The following is a 13,263-nucleotide window of genomic DNA, read 5'->3' on the forward strand; positions in this document are numbered from 1 at the left end:
GGATCCAGAGAAAATTGCACCCGTGGGACCTGAACCCTTAAAACCCCGGCCAACACCTGACTGAAGAGAGGGATTCCCAGCCATGAACAGCGAAGGCTGCATTTTTCCATCATAAGTGCTACAATGCTGCCACTGGCTTTCCATGCACAAGAATGCCAAACTTGGATTTAACTCCAAGATAGGGTTTTCCACTAAGTATGGCTCTTTTTCGCTTGCTCCAGCACTGCGGGTGTGTATCCAAAGACTAGCATTATTTTAAAGGCATAAAGGCATAAAGGAGCTGTGTTGCCAAGAGATGTTGTGATGCACAGGTGTCAGCTTTTCCTACATCACTCTTTTGCAAGAAAAAATGATGCTTTTAGTTACTTTAATTCATTGTTTTAATCATAACTTAAAGAAATGATGGTTTCAGAAAGGCTTACATGTTGCCTGAAGCTCTGTAGGTTTTATTTTTTATTTGCTGAGAACTGCAGTGGGGATTTTTCACTTTTAACTGTCAGTGGCACAAATTGTAAAATGTGAGTCACTAAGTATGCTGTCCACTAATCAAAGGAAGTGGTTTGAGATTTAAATATTGTCATTTGTGCTCACATTAATTGCTGTACACTCACTGCTGCATTGTAAGCATAGCATATAACCCGTGTTAACTCCCTTCTGCCAGAGATTTCTGTACTTTTGGCCTTTTGCATTAGAAAACAAGCTGTTTCTCAAGAAGTGACATTTCCACTTTCCTCCTCCTTCACAACTCACCTGTGCCCTGCACCTCACAAAACATTATAACAAGCAAACCACTTTGTTAGCTTTCCATAACATGGATTTAACATTAAATCGCTGTTGAAATACCTCTGCATTGATTGCATTTTTGTTCTGGCCTCACTTCTATGCACATGGGAGCTGGGGCTGCTGAAGGCCTCAGAGCTGCTAAGAGCAGCATTGTGTGGTGTTCCTGTTCACCCAGTGCCACCCCTGTCCTGAAGCACGCCCCTCTGGAAGGGTCCCCAGAGCTCTGCCATCCCACAACCCTCTGCTGTGTGCGGTCTTGTAGACATGAGATTTGAGTTGTGGAGCTGGTGGGAACCAGAGGCTCCATGAGCCCCATCCCATAGGAAGAACACAAAAGTTTGGCCAATGAGTGAAGCATGGAGATCTGCCAGGAGCGGCAGAGCCCAGTCACCATCGCCAACCACATGGGACTCTCCTGCCAGAAAGCTCTCCCCATTGAAACAGCCTGTTGTTTGCTGAAACCGACGTGGAGGGCTGCACACTGGAGACACCCCAAGCAACCTGCAGCAGTTGTGGTTTGCTTGTGCACAGAGGTCCACATGACCTCCCACGCTGTAGGAAGGGAGTCCCCATAGACACAGTTGGATTTATCTCCTGCTGACTCAAAATGTACAGAGTTGCAACCGCCATCTAGACCCAAGGCCTGAAGGTGCCACGGAAGATTTATGAAAGTTGCTCAGGAAACATGGGACAAAGCCAAGGCTCAAAGCATGTCACCACAGTTGCAGCGTAACATGTCTCCTGCTTCCCCTTGGGTCTTCTCACAGACCTCCAGCAGAAAACATGTTTTAAAATTCCTTCTGTCACTGAACAAACCTCCCATTTCCTCAGATATGGGAACTGCTCTTGACCCAAGCCATGAGATGACATGTCAGTTCTCATGCACTTTCATCTATTTGTGGCCCAGCTCTGAAAACCCACTTATTCCCTAGTCAATCCAAGACTGTGGAAGGGTCTCTGGAGGCTTTCCAGCCTCAACCGTGGCCAACGTGATACAGTGACAGTGGTGGTCTTGCTCCAAGCAGTAGGTTGGACCATGGACTTCTGAGGGCCTTTCCCACCAGCATGGAACTTCTCTTCCATGCCTCTAGACTGCCTTTATGTCTTTCTACAAGTTACTGGGCACATTGTCTTTCCCAACCAAACCTCAAGAACCATTTCCCTTCCCCAGGAGCAGCTCTCACTGGCAGAACTTGGTCTGTAAAGGCATGAGGAGACATTGACACCCTGCCTATCAAACCTTCTCCAGCTATTGCTGGGAACCTCCTCACAGGCAAGGCTGAGTGACAGCAGTCCTTACAGGATGCATCCAAGAAGAGGAACATGCAGATCTGGGCTAGGGACCTCATGCCCAAGGAAGACGGGCATCTCATGAGTGGCACTCAGCTGTCCCACAAGCTCCTTTCCAATGCTTCAGCTGAGAGCTCCAGCTTCATATGCCCCAGTGTGCTCCCCCATGTGTTGAGGATCAGCTGCCAGGCTTCTCCAGAAAGAGCCTCTTGCTCTCACACCTGCTTCCCAAATGTTGCAAACCACCCACAGAGTTCCTTGACATAATGAAACTAGACTGACCTTGGAAGCCCATGGTGCAGCTTGCCGAGGGAAAGCTTTGCAAGCTTGGATTATTCCCACAGATTTGTCAAGCTTTCCAGGAATTTTGTAAGGTCTGATGAGTCCTCCAGTCTCTGCTTTTCCCTGTGCCAACTTTGGAAAGTCATTCCTTCCCTCTGCACCTAGTGAAATCACACACCTGCTTCCCCAGCCTTGTCTTCTCCCATCAGAGAGGATCCCTGTGCCCTATCAAGGCCTGGAGTTTCAAACCCCTCTAAAAACCATGTTGCAGAGACTGCAAACACATGGCTTCCCCCAGAGCAAGGGTCTCCAGCTCCACCTCAGCAGATTTGGCTCCCCTAAAGTTAGGACTTCAGCCTCCAAGTGTCTCCTGACCTCTGCCCAGAGCCACCTGTCAGCTGGGACTGTGAGGCATATCAGCATCCTGAGAGGGCAGCAGCCCCACTGCAGAATTAATGTGACCATCCAGGTGGAGGAGAGCAGTTTCAAGGTATTTGAGAAGCCTGGAGCCTGACCCCTGCGATCCTTGTTAGTCACAGCTTATTTCCAGCTCTCCCCAGTGCTGGTGGGACAGACTGGGGAACTGCCACCTTCCCCCACCAGCCAGCCAGGTTTCAGAACAGGCCTTGGATGTCATCTGGAAAATCCCAAACCTGTGCACATGCTATGGACAGCATGCACATGGGGACCACCTGGGAACACCCCTGGGGCCATATGCCCCTATGCCACCACAGTGCACAGCACGGACTCCCTCCCCTGGTGGGATGTAAGGGGTCCCTGCCTGTCCCCACGATGTCCCGTGCCCATGCGGGCAGGGATGAGCGTGGCTCCGTCGCACCCTGCAGGTGAGGACATGCATGACCCCATCCCACTCTGTCCTCACACGTGACCCAGACCCCCCAGTCCTCCGTGCAGGCAGCAATGGGGGTGGCCCCAAACTTCTAGTGCCCAATGTAGGTGTGTGTCCCCAACAGGCAGGGACACCAGTGGCCCTGGCCCCTTGATCCCCACTGCAGGTGGGGACGTGTACCCCTGTCTCACCCTGTGCCCTGCCCCTCAAGCAGGCAGGGACACCAGTAGCCCAGCACCCTGGTTCCCACACAGGTTGGGGGACACATGGACTCACCCCACCCTGTCCATCACGCAGGAAAGAAACGTGTGGCCAGACCTCTCCCCTCCTCCCGCGCGTGGCCCCATCACAGCTTCTCCCCCAAGCAGGAGCAGCGAGCATGGCCCTGGCTCCCGGTTCCCCGCGCGGGGGGAGGAGGGACACGCGTGGCCCCACTCCCCCAGCCTCCCCGCAAGAGGAGACACGCATGGCCCCGCTCCCCCAGGACAGCACCCCCGGTCGCGGCGCTCACCTGCCTGTCGGTGCGGCGGGCAGTGCGGCGGGGCGGGCCGCACCGGCATTTACATAGGGCTCCGCGCCCGCCGCCGCCGCCGCCGCCTATAAGAGCGCGGTGCGGAACGGTGCCGCCCGAGCCCCGCCACCACCGCCGCCACCACCGCCGGCAGGGAGGTAGGTGGGAAAGGGCCGCCGCCCCCCGCGCCGCCCCGCCCGCGCCCCGCTGCCCGCCCGCCCCTGCGCCGCGCCGGGGCGCCGCGCTGCTGCCCCAGCCCTTCGCGCCCTCCGGGGAGCAGCCCCCGCACGCTGCCTGCCCTGCCCGAGGGGTCGCGGCGAGGCGAGGCGAGGCGAGGGTGGGGGGGAGAGGCTGCATCCCCATCTTGAGTTAACCCAGCCGTGTTGCCTATCCCGGTTTGACCCTCTAACAGGGGCAGGAAGAGGCAGTGAGTCCCCGCCATCCCTGAATTACAACGCTGATCGTTCCGTTTTCAGGGGACAGGATTTCCATCGTTTCAATGGAAAACACCGATCTGCAGCCCTGAGCAATCCCATCTAGGATCGCTGTTGGCTTTGCTGTGAGGAGCTTTTAGCTGGGCACTTCCAGCTCGGTTCATTCTGGGGCAGGAAAACGGGGTTTCTGTAAGGAAAAACTGTGGGGGTTTGGGCAAACTTTCTGTCTCCTTTGCTTTTCTCCCCTGCCAAGTCCAGAATATTTTAAACAAAAGGTAAGTTGTCCATTTCTGCTAAATTACTGATCCTTCCTTGAAGATTTCTCTGATCTTTTCCCTCTCCATACACTGTGACAGAGGAAACCATAGGGTCTCTAAGGCCACAGCCATGCTTCTGCATGGGAGATGCTTTCTAAGTTGCAACAACTTTAGTTTCTCCTGCCCTGAGCTGCAGGCACCAGTTTTCCACTTCAAAGCTGTAAAAAAATGCCAAGGAGCTGGTCTTCTGTGCAGGGTAATCAAGCAAGAAAAATTGGGTAGACAGCAACAGAAAGAGTTGTTTCTTTGTAAATTCTCTACAAAACAATTCCTGGAAGTTGCAAAGTATAGAAGAAATGCAGACATCCCTTGACTTTGTTTGAAAGTTAAATTTGGATTTAACAATGCAATATTTTCCATGTTATGTTCTGGGTTTTCAATTGTTACGTATTTTTGATCTGTTTTAAGATGTGAAGACTTGCGTTATGTTGCATACAGACTTGCAAATCATTCCTTCCCTCATTGCATCTCACACAAAATTTGGGCAGAGATATAATGAAACCAATGGAATTCAAGTAATCAAGATTTGACTTGTCCTGAGGCAAACTCTTTGTTGATTTCTTCTCTTACAGCTGCTCAGACTGTTTTGTGGGCACATTTGCTGGACTGAGGACCCCACAGCTGGACTTCAGTCGGACATTGTAGCACTGGGAATCAATTACAGCTCCTGCTTGTCAGGTAATCAAGCAGGAATGGTGCTTGAAGGCTGCCCCTCTCCGGGCTTGGCTTTGCAGGAAAATAACCCAAACCAAGATTTGTAAGTACATGATAGCTTTGGTAGTCCAGAGCAGAGAGTCAAGACAAGGTCAGGTCCAGATCTGTTGTGAGGCAGTTGTAAAAACCCGGTCTTTGTTAAACTGTTTGCTGTAATGATCTGTTTGCTGTACAGAGAATTATTCTGACACCGAATATTGCTTTATGCATTGAAAAGTGACTTCAACAGCCCAGGTAAACTGTTTTATGATGCCTATTGTAATCCCCACCCACTTCTAGGGATTTGGGACCCACTTTTTTTTTTTGTGACTGAATTGCTCTGGGTTGGATCTTACCTAAAAATACCATTAATACTGTTTTCAGAAAATGAGAATAAAATCAACTCCTCCATGCAGGGACAGAATGAAATTGTATTTGGTCATGACTCATATTAGCTCTGGCATTCCCTGACTTTAGAAGAATTCCCGGGGTAGTTACATGCAGAGATGCTATTAAATAAGCAAAAGAAAAGGACTAAGTATGTAATCAGTTTTGGTAGGAAAGACCTAACCCAGGAATGGAGAAGCTCTGTAATTGCTAGAACTAAAGTGTTGGTGGGAGTTCAAAGCTGTCTATAGGAATGACACACTTCGTCATCTTGTGTAACTCAATTCCCTTTAGCCTTGAGATGTGCTCCTGATGTTCGTATGCTCCTTGGACCCACATCCCACCTCTAGGGGTTGCTTCTGACCCCTCTGGACCAAGTGTAGGAACAGTCCTCCCTCCCCAGATGGTACTTTGCAGCTCCTGGGGAAAAGTCTCTTCAAGGAGATGGGGTGGAGATGGGGGTGGTGGGCTTTGTTCCACCTGGCAATGGTGGCCCCTTGGCTGGGGATGGTTTTGCTACTGTGAAATCCATGTTCTTGGTGCTTCCTTGTCATTTTGGGAGAAGGCTGCGTCAGCCGGTGGTCACTGGCTCATGGACTTCCTCTAAGGGCTTGCCACAAAGTGGAAAGCCCTGTCTGCATCTGCCGGAGGGAAAGACCTGGCTCTCCAGAGCGGAGCTGCTCAACAGGTTTCTGGGCTTGGACTGCTCCTCAGGCTGCAGCAGCACAGTGGCTTGTGGTTCCCCGGGCTGCCACAATCCCTCCAGGCTGGTGGAGCCCTGCCCCAGGCACCTCCTCTCCTCCACCAAGGGCTTTTTGGTGGCTTGTTTCTCTGCTGGGGAGTATTTCAGCTTGCCTGTTTCCTTGAGCCATCACATTTCCTTCTCCATCAGGGGAGTTTTGAGGTGGACTTCCTGCAGGTGGTTATTCCACAGCTGAGCTGGGGCTGGCCACCACAGGCTCGAGGCAGTCAGGCAGGGTAGTGCAGGGTCCCCACTGTGACTGCCTCTCTCCTGCAGGCTCCAGGAGGTGCAGGATGACTCTCTTTGACGGCATCTACCCCTTCTACCCGCAGAAGAGGAAGGCCACCGTGTTCGACGTCAGCATCATCACAGTGATCGTGGTCTTCCTAACGTTCACTTGCAGCTTCCTGCTCATCATCCCAGGCATCCGTGGACGGGCGGTGCGTGACCCCTCTCCCTGGGGAGAAGCATCTACTCCCCACGTTTTGGATGCTGGAACACTCCCAACTGGTTCAGGGTGAGGGAGGAGGACAGACAGGACTGTTCTTCCCTGCCTGATGTCCCACCTCTCTTCCTGCAGAGGCTGTACTGGACTCTCCGGGTTCTCCTTAGCCTCATCGTGGGAGTGGTGATCGTCGGTAGGTGCTGTGCAGTCCTCAGAGAGTGGGTCTGGGGAGAAGGATTAAACCCTGGGGCAGGGTCTGCATCTGCGAAATGTGAGCTGGTGGTCTCAGCTGTGGCCTGGATGAGGCTGGTTGCAGAGTCTATCCTACGCCTGCTTTACACAGCTTCCTAAAAGAGCTTCCTAATGCCTGGCACAGGGGCTGAGAGCACCTGAAGGTATCCGTGGTCACTTCTGAATCAAGAGGGAGCTTTGCTTGATATAACTGCACAGTGGAGGTTCAACAGCCCCAGCTCCAGTGAGCTGCACAGCCCCATGTTCCTCCAACTGTGTCTGTGAGCTGACACAGGCAGGATGCAGGAACAACCACAAAACCACGGATGAAATGCAGAGAGTGAACTCACTTTTGTTGCCTCACCAACCAGGGGATCTCTGCAGCAGCACCTGGGCAGAGGCACGCAAGCGGGAATGCTGGCACGGCAAAGCTTGGTCCTTGCTAGGGAATCACCGAACCTGCTACTCTTGCCTGTATTTCAGAGATTCACGCAGGTGTAGTTTACCACAGCTGAGCAGCTCAGACTGTGGCCAGGGACATTTGGAGGATGAGGGGAGCCTTGCAGTGATGTGGAGAGGACAGGTTGAAATAAAAGACGGGCAGGGCAGAAGTTCAGGCAGGTGGGTAAGACCTTCCAAAGAGCAAGGCAGGAGGAGATGGAGAGGATTTGACTTAATAGGAACCAGGAAATCTTCTGTAATAAATGGGAGTGGTGATGGAAACCAGGCTATAGGATTTCCAACCAGGACAGGGCGACAGGACATGCAAGCAAAAGATGTACTGAGGGGATAGAAGATGCCAGATGGGGAGAGCAACCAGCCCTGACCCTGAATCAAAGAAACTGTCCTGCTATGAAGGACAGGGTAGGTTACAAGACTGCTTGGAGAGGGATAATGAAGCACAACCTAAATGACTCAGTCTCAGGTTTGACCAGGCAATAGAAGGAGATAGCCAGGCTGTGACCAGCCACAGGACCCTGCTGGCTGACACATGGGCCAGTCTGGCCTGTGGTGGTCACCCTCCACCTGGGGATGTCCAGGTGCTGGGATACGCCACAAGAGCTGCCTGGGAACATGGTGCCAGGCTGGAAATGGCAGATGGGCGGAGGCCACGGCTTGCTCCACAGCCTTAACCAGGCTCAGCCCTGGAGAGGCATCCAGTGCTGCTCTTGTTACAAGGATGCAGCCGGGCACTGCTTGGGCACACAGGAGGAATTAATTGTTTTAAAGCCAGCATCAGGGTTTCTGTCTGGCAGCAGCAGTGCATACTCGACCCTGCAGCTAGAAAACATTCCTGCAGAGCTGCTACTGGATCAGTGCCCTCACAAGTTGATTCAGCAGCTGAATTTATTTTTGGGCAGGTTTTCTTATTCAGCCTGAGATTAAATCATCACCTTCAATTTCATCTCATTTAGGTGATGGAAAATTAAGCCCACCACCAAGTGAAAGTGTTTCAAAAAAAGGATACCTTGTTCCAAAAACCAAATACCAGCAACACTTCAAATTTTTCTTTTTCCTCCAGCTGAAATGACTGTCAGAGCTGTGATGACACCTGCCACCCCTCTCCCACCACTTGCGTTTGACAGTGATCTTCACTATTCACTAACAGTGTGGTCTAGGGAGCTTAATATTTGGAATGAAACTCACCCCTGAGGCTGAGGAACAGGCTCATTTCTGAGCCTTGTCCTTGGGGGTGTGGTGCTTGCCATGGTGGGGAGCTTGCAGGGAAGTCCTGGAGAAGGTGTGCAAGGAGGAGTTAGGTCATGGGGTTTGTCACTGAGGATCTGAGCTCCCTCACTCCTGGATTGAGGGAGTGGATGCTCAGCGAGGGGAGAACATGAGCTCCGCCAGGGTGTGGGAGCTGGTTGAGGCACGTCCTCATGGCTGAGTCAGCTCTCCTGCCCTCCTTACACTCCCTTGCAGTGCCATGGTGGGAACACCGCGTTCATGCTCGTCCATAATCCCCCCCTTGAGCACAGCAAAGCCTGAGACCATCCCCTCTTTAACACCAGCTTTACTTTTCCTGGCAGTTGTCCAATTCACGGCGGACTGGGAGACCGGCTGGGTGAAGGCAAATACCTCCTACAAGGCCTTCAGCCATGCACTGGTGAATGTGGACATCGGGCTGCATGTCGGCCTAGCAGGGGTGAACGTCACTCTCATGGGTGAGTCTGATGCTCCCTGTCTGCAGCTCTAGAGCGGCCATGGCCCCAGGAGGTCTCCAAGTACTCCGTGGGTGGCCTTGGACTATGTGGAGGCTGGGACACAGCAGGATCTCAGTTTTCTCCCTCTGACAGGAAACCCAGTGAATCAGGTCAATGAGACCATCAACTACAATGAGCACTTCGCCTGGAGCTTCGATGCAGACTATGACCACAGCTATGGTGAAGGCCTGAAGAGGGGCCTGCCCAGCCCCATCCTCTACGTGGCGGAGAAGTTCACCACACAAAGCCCCTGCAGCGTGCACAGGCAGTACCGCATCTCCGGCCACTACGCATCGGCCAGTCTCTGGTGAGACTTTCTCTCCTGGTACAGGCAGAGGAGATGCAGGATGTGGGAAGGGCTCTGCTGCCTTGTCCCTAGGCCTCTAAGGTGGATGGTGATTGCATGCTGCCAGGAGAAAAGCCATGCACATTGGAGGGGCCTCAGCAAGGTCTGCGGTCAAATCAGTGGCCCTGTAGGCACCTTGGGGTGTGCAGATAGGAGGTCCTCATTCTCTCTGCTGATCAGCTCCACCAGGGCTGGGCACAGGAGAAGAGGAACATGGTGTAAATCCTTGGCGTGATGTGGTGATGATGGCAGGGGTCCATCCCCATGAAGGGAGTTGAAGCTGCTGTCCTTGGTGGCCCAGACTGGCCCATGGGCATGTGCAGAACTCTCCCATCCCCATCTGTGAGGGTGTTTGACATCTGGGAGTGGGACCAGATGAGGAAAAGTTGATGATGCTTTTACTGTGGGGTCGACCTTGACTCTTTAGCAGGATCTGCTGGGCAGCGACATGTTGCTGCTCACTTGGGCTGAGGGAGAGCTGGTCCCTAGCTGTCAGGAGATGGTCCCGCCTACCATAGGTTGTGGAGGGCAAGGGCCATTAAAGTTCTGTTCCACCTGCTCTGGGTTTGACAGAAGGGATGCAGAAGCTGGGAAAGGGGCCTGGCAATGCCATGGGGCAAGAGCTTCTGGCCTATAGTTGAAGGCTTCCCTTGTCACCCATCTCCTCATTCAAGTCCAGAGCTTCTGCAAATGACCTATGCCTGCTTCTGCAATTACCCCAGTCCTGTGTGCTGCTTTCTGGGGTCTGCACTGCCCCACACATGGAAGGGTAGGGAGCTGAGATGGTCTAGATACTCTGAGTGGGTTGCCATGACCTCCTTGAGGCAGTTATGTTCTGCGGACTGAGCAATGGGAAGAGGAAGTCCGGGCTTCTGCCTTCTGGGTCTAGCAGTGTGAGCATTGCACATCTGCTTGCTCAGCCTGGGAGGTTAGTGATCACTCCATCCTGCCCACAGATCTTCTTGGCCTCATACAATGCGACCTGGAGCCCAGATTCCTCCTCCCACATGGAAATCCTCACATGGAGCATCCTAGTCCGTAGCACTTGCACAACTCATCCATTGGTCTTCTTTTGTCTCTAGGGTGGCTTTTTGCACTTGGCTCATCTCCAACATGCTCTTCTCTATGCCTGTCCTAGTCTATGGAGGCTACATGCTCCTGGTCACAGGGGCCTTCATGATCTTTTCATTGATCTCATTCTCCACTGTGAGGAACTCCCCGATGTGCCCGATACAGTTTGGGACCGCAGCCCTGCACACAGGCTATGGGGGATCTTTCTGGCTTACGCTAGTGATTGGTAAGGACCAAGCTACATCAGGGCACACCACATTGTCCCTCTGGGTGTGCAAGAGTCCCAGTGCTTTCCCCCCCCAAGAAATGGAGGTGAGAAAGCTCAGTAAGTGCAGCCCACCAGAGCCCCAGCCCGTGCCTTGGCAAAACAGATCCTGGCAGAGACGTGGAGAGGGCTGGCAGAAGGGGGAACATCGTCCCCATCTCAAGGATGGTGGAAGGATTTTTAGTCCCTAAAGTGCAGTAATGCAAGGAGGTGGGGATCACTTGCTTGGGTTTTAAGACCCATGCCTGCGTCTTAAGATGCTCAGCACAGCACCTGAAGCCACTTCATACAGTAGAGGGTCATCTTCCGTAGGAGAAGGCTTTGTCCCCTGGCAGGGGGCCATCAGAGAAGGGGTATGGGGTGGTAAGTGTGCTGGTGTTTACAGGAATGCTCTCAGGAAGTACATTGTCTTCCAGGCTTGCTCTGTTTTGTGGCTGGGATCACCGTTGTCACACTGCACTTCTTCAAGTTGGACGTATTGAAAACTTTCTTTGATCTCCGTGAGGACAAAACAGAGGAGTGCCAAGAAATGACTGAAGTGTACGTCAACCCTGTATGTCATTTTGTGGACAAAGGACTGTCTCCTCCTCAGCCCTCCAAACTCAACACCAACAGCATCTAGAAGAAAGTTTTCCCCACTCCTTCCCTGAAGGTGGGCCCGAAAGGGCAGAGCACAAACTCTTTTTGATGTCCTCAGTGACCCATTTCCCCATCCAGCTCTCTTTGAAGAGTGCAAGTCCACGTTCGGATAGGTACTTGCTGAGAAGTACCTTTGCAGACTGTATCTCCCTGACTGTGCCCTCTGGAAAAGGGCAGGCTTTGCAGAGAGCCAGCAGGCTGCAATCAGGGCAGCTCACAGCTCCAGCGGCTTGCACTGCACACTCACCTGGGGATCTCTGTCCCAGGAGAAGTGCCCTTTGTGCTCCGTGCCCTGGCACATCTTGGTGCAGTGAGTCTCCTGTGGCCAGTTCTCACACTGGAAACTGAGCTCACTGGTGAGATTTCTCATGGGGAGCACCTGTGACTCCAAAAGCCAATGATTAAACCCACTCATTTCTTTCCCAAGCACTGATATTTAGTGTAGACCTTTAGGTGTACCTAGGAGAGCCAGAGCCCAGACTTGTCAGGCTGGATGCTGAATGAGCTAGAGTAAAAAAGCTGCTACAGAAATCAAGACCAAGTAAATGAATGATGGAGTTTGCCACGGGGGGATAGGGTGATATGATTATTTTCACTTTCAGACATGGGCTTTATTACATAAGACTTGTAGTCTGGCATGGGCCAGAAAGATGCCACAAGAAAGGATGGAGAGGCAAGAATGAAGTTACCCCCATCCAGCTGGAGCATGCTTAGGCTGGCTGGGCTCACAATGAAACACAATCCAGAAGTCAGACCCAGCCGAGGGGAAGCACATCAAGTTGTGCTATTACAAACAGAAGATGGGCTCTGGCACCAAACCTACTGGCCTGATGAAGTCTCCATGGGCTGGCACAGGGAAATCACCATATCTGAATGCTGGAGGCCTGAGCAGCTTCAGTCCAATTAATTGTAAAGGACATAATTTCAGTATTTTCGCTCTTTTCTTTGTGAGAGAAGACGCTCACTGTTACTTACTTCTTTCACATGATATTTGCATTGCACTACTGTGATTTGTTATGCACAAGAATTATTATTTTCAATAAAATTTTATTAAAACCCCTCTCATTTGAAACACTTAGAGCATTTTTGGGGGCCGGTTTCTTAAGAGGAGACTGTGGGACATATCTGCAGGCAACTGCATGTGAGGCCCCAGCAGCAGAATCCTTCCCATGGAGAGAAGCTGCCCTGGCAGAGATGCCCCCAAGGAAGGACGAGGCTCACTGGCACGTGTCAAGGTGAGCCATTGAGAAACCCTTGTTGCAGGGAGCAGCATGCTGTAGGGATGTGGCAGAGCTTCAAAAGGACTTTAACTGGCTGAGTGGCAGGACAAGAGCCATAAGATTAAACCAACAAATCTCTCTCAGGAAAAGGAGGATCCTTTCTTGAGTCTTTCTTGCATCCAGACATTTCAGGTCCAGAGGCATCATGGGAAGGTGCTACAACCAACCACAAGTTACTGGGGCTGGTGTGGGACAGATCCCATGCCCTGAAAACACAGGAGGCTGGGAGGTTTCCCATCCTTTCTGCCACCCCATCTGGCACTCTTCAGCCTCATCTCCTGCTTTTAGGCATGATTCCCTGCCCCCTCCTCTGCCCAAAGCACCCTCATCAGAAGAAAAGATTTGGCCTGTTGCATCAGACATATAGGGGCATGAACCCAAATAAACAGATCTCTGTGTGTCTTGCCTGGTTCCTAGCAAACGCAGGACTGGCTGGGATTTCTTTAGCAGACCTTGCATTGGGCCAGCTGAGCAGTGGCAATGTCATAATGGG

At 52.2% G+C, this 13,263-nt stretch overlaps 1 protein-coding gene across 1 annotated transcript; it reads left to right on the forward strand.

Moving 5' to 3' along the window:
- Window positions 1-6,582: 6,582 nt before the first annotated feature.
- DUOXA2 (dual oxidase maturation factor 2) lies at window positions 6,583-11,473 on the forward strand. The gene is made up of 6 exons (XM_009951172.1): window positions 6,583-6,729; window positions 6,870-6,927; window positions 8,996-9,130; window positions 9,263-9,476; window positions 10,598-10,812; window positions 11,268-11,473. The coding sequence occupies exons 1-6, from the start codon at window positions 6,583-6,585 to the stop codon at window positions 11,471-11,473; spliced, it is 975 nt and encodes a 324-aa protein (XP_009949474.1).
- The last annotated feature ends 1,790 nt before the right edge of the window (window positions 11,474-13,263 follow it).

Source organism: Leptosomus discolor, chromosome 11 (genome assembly GCF_034619465.1).
Source record: "Leptosomus discolor isolate bLepDis1 chromosome 11, bLepDis1.hap2, whole genome shotgun sequence".
In the NCBI taxonomy this organism is placed as follows: Eukaryota; Metazoa; Chordata; class Aves; order Leptosomiformes; family Leptosomidae; genus Leptosomus; species Leptosomus discolor.

Excerpts from the sequence above, each read along its gene's own strand:
- DUOXA2 (XM_009951172.1), top strand. The coding sequence starts at position 6,583 with ATGACTCTCTTTGACGGCATCTACCCCTTCTACCCGCAGAAGAGGAAG. Across the intron at positions 6,928-8,995 it reads CGTGGGAGTGGTGATCGTCG|TTGTCCAATTCACGGCGGAC; the intron begins GTAGGTGCTGTG and ends TTTTCCTGGCAG. Across the intron at positions 10,813-11,267 it reads CTGGCTTACGCTAGTGATTG|GCTTGCTCTGTTTTGTGGCT; the intron begins GTAAGGACCAAG and ends ATTGTCTTCCAG.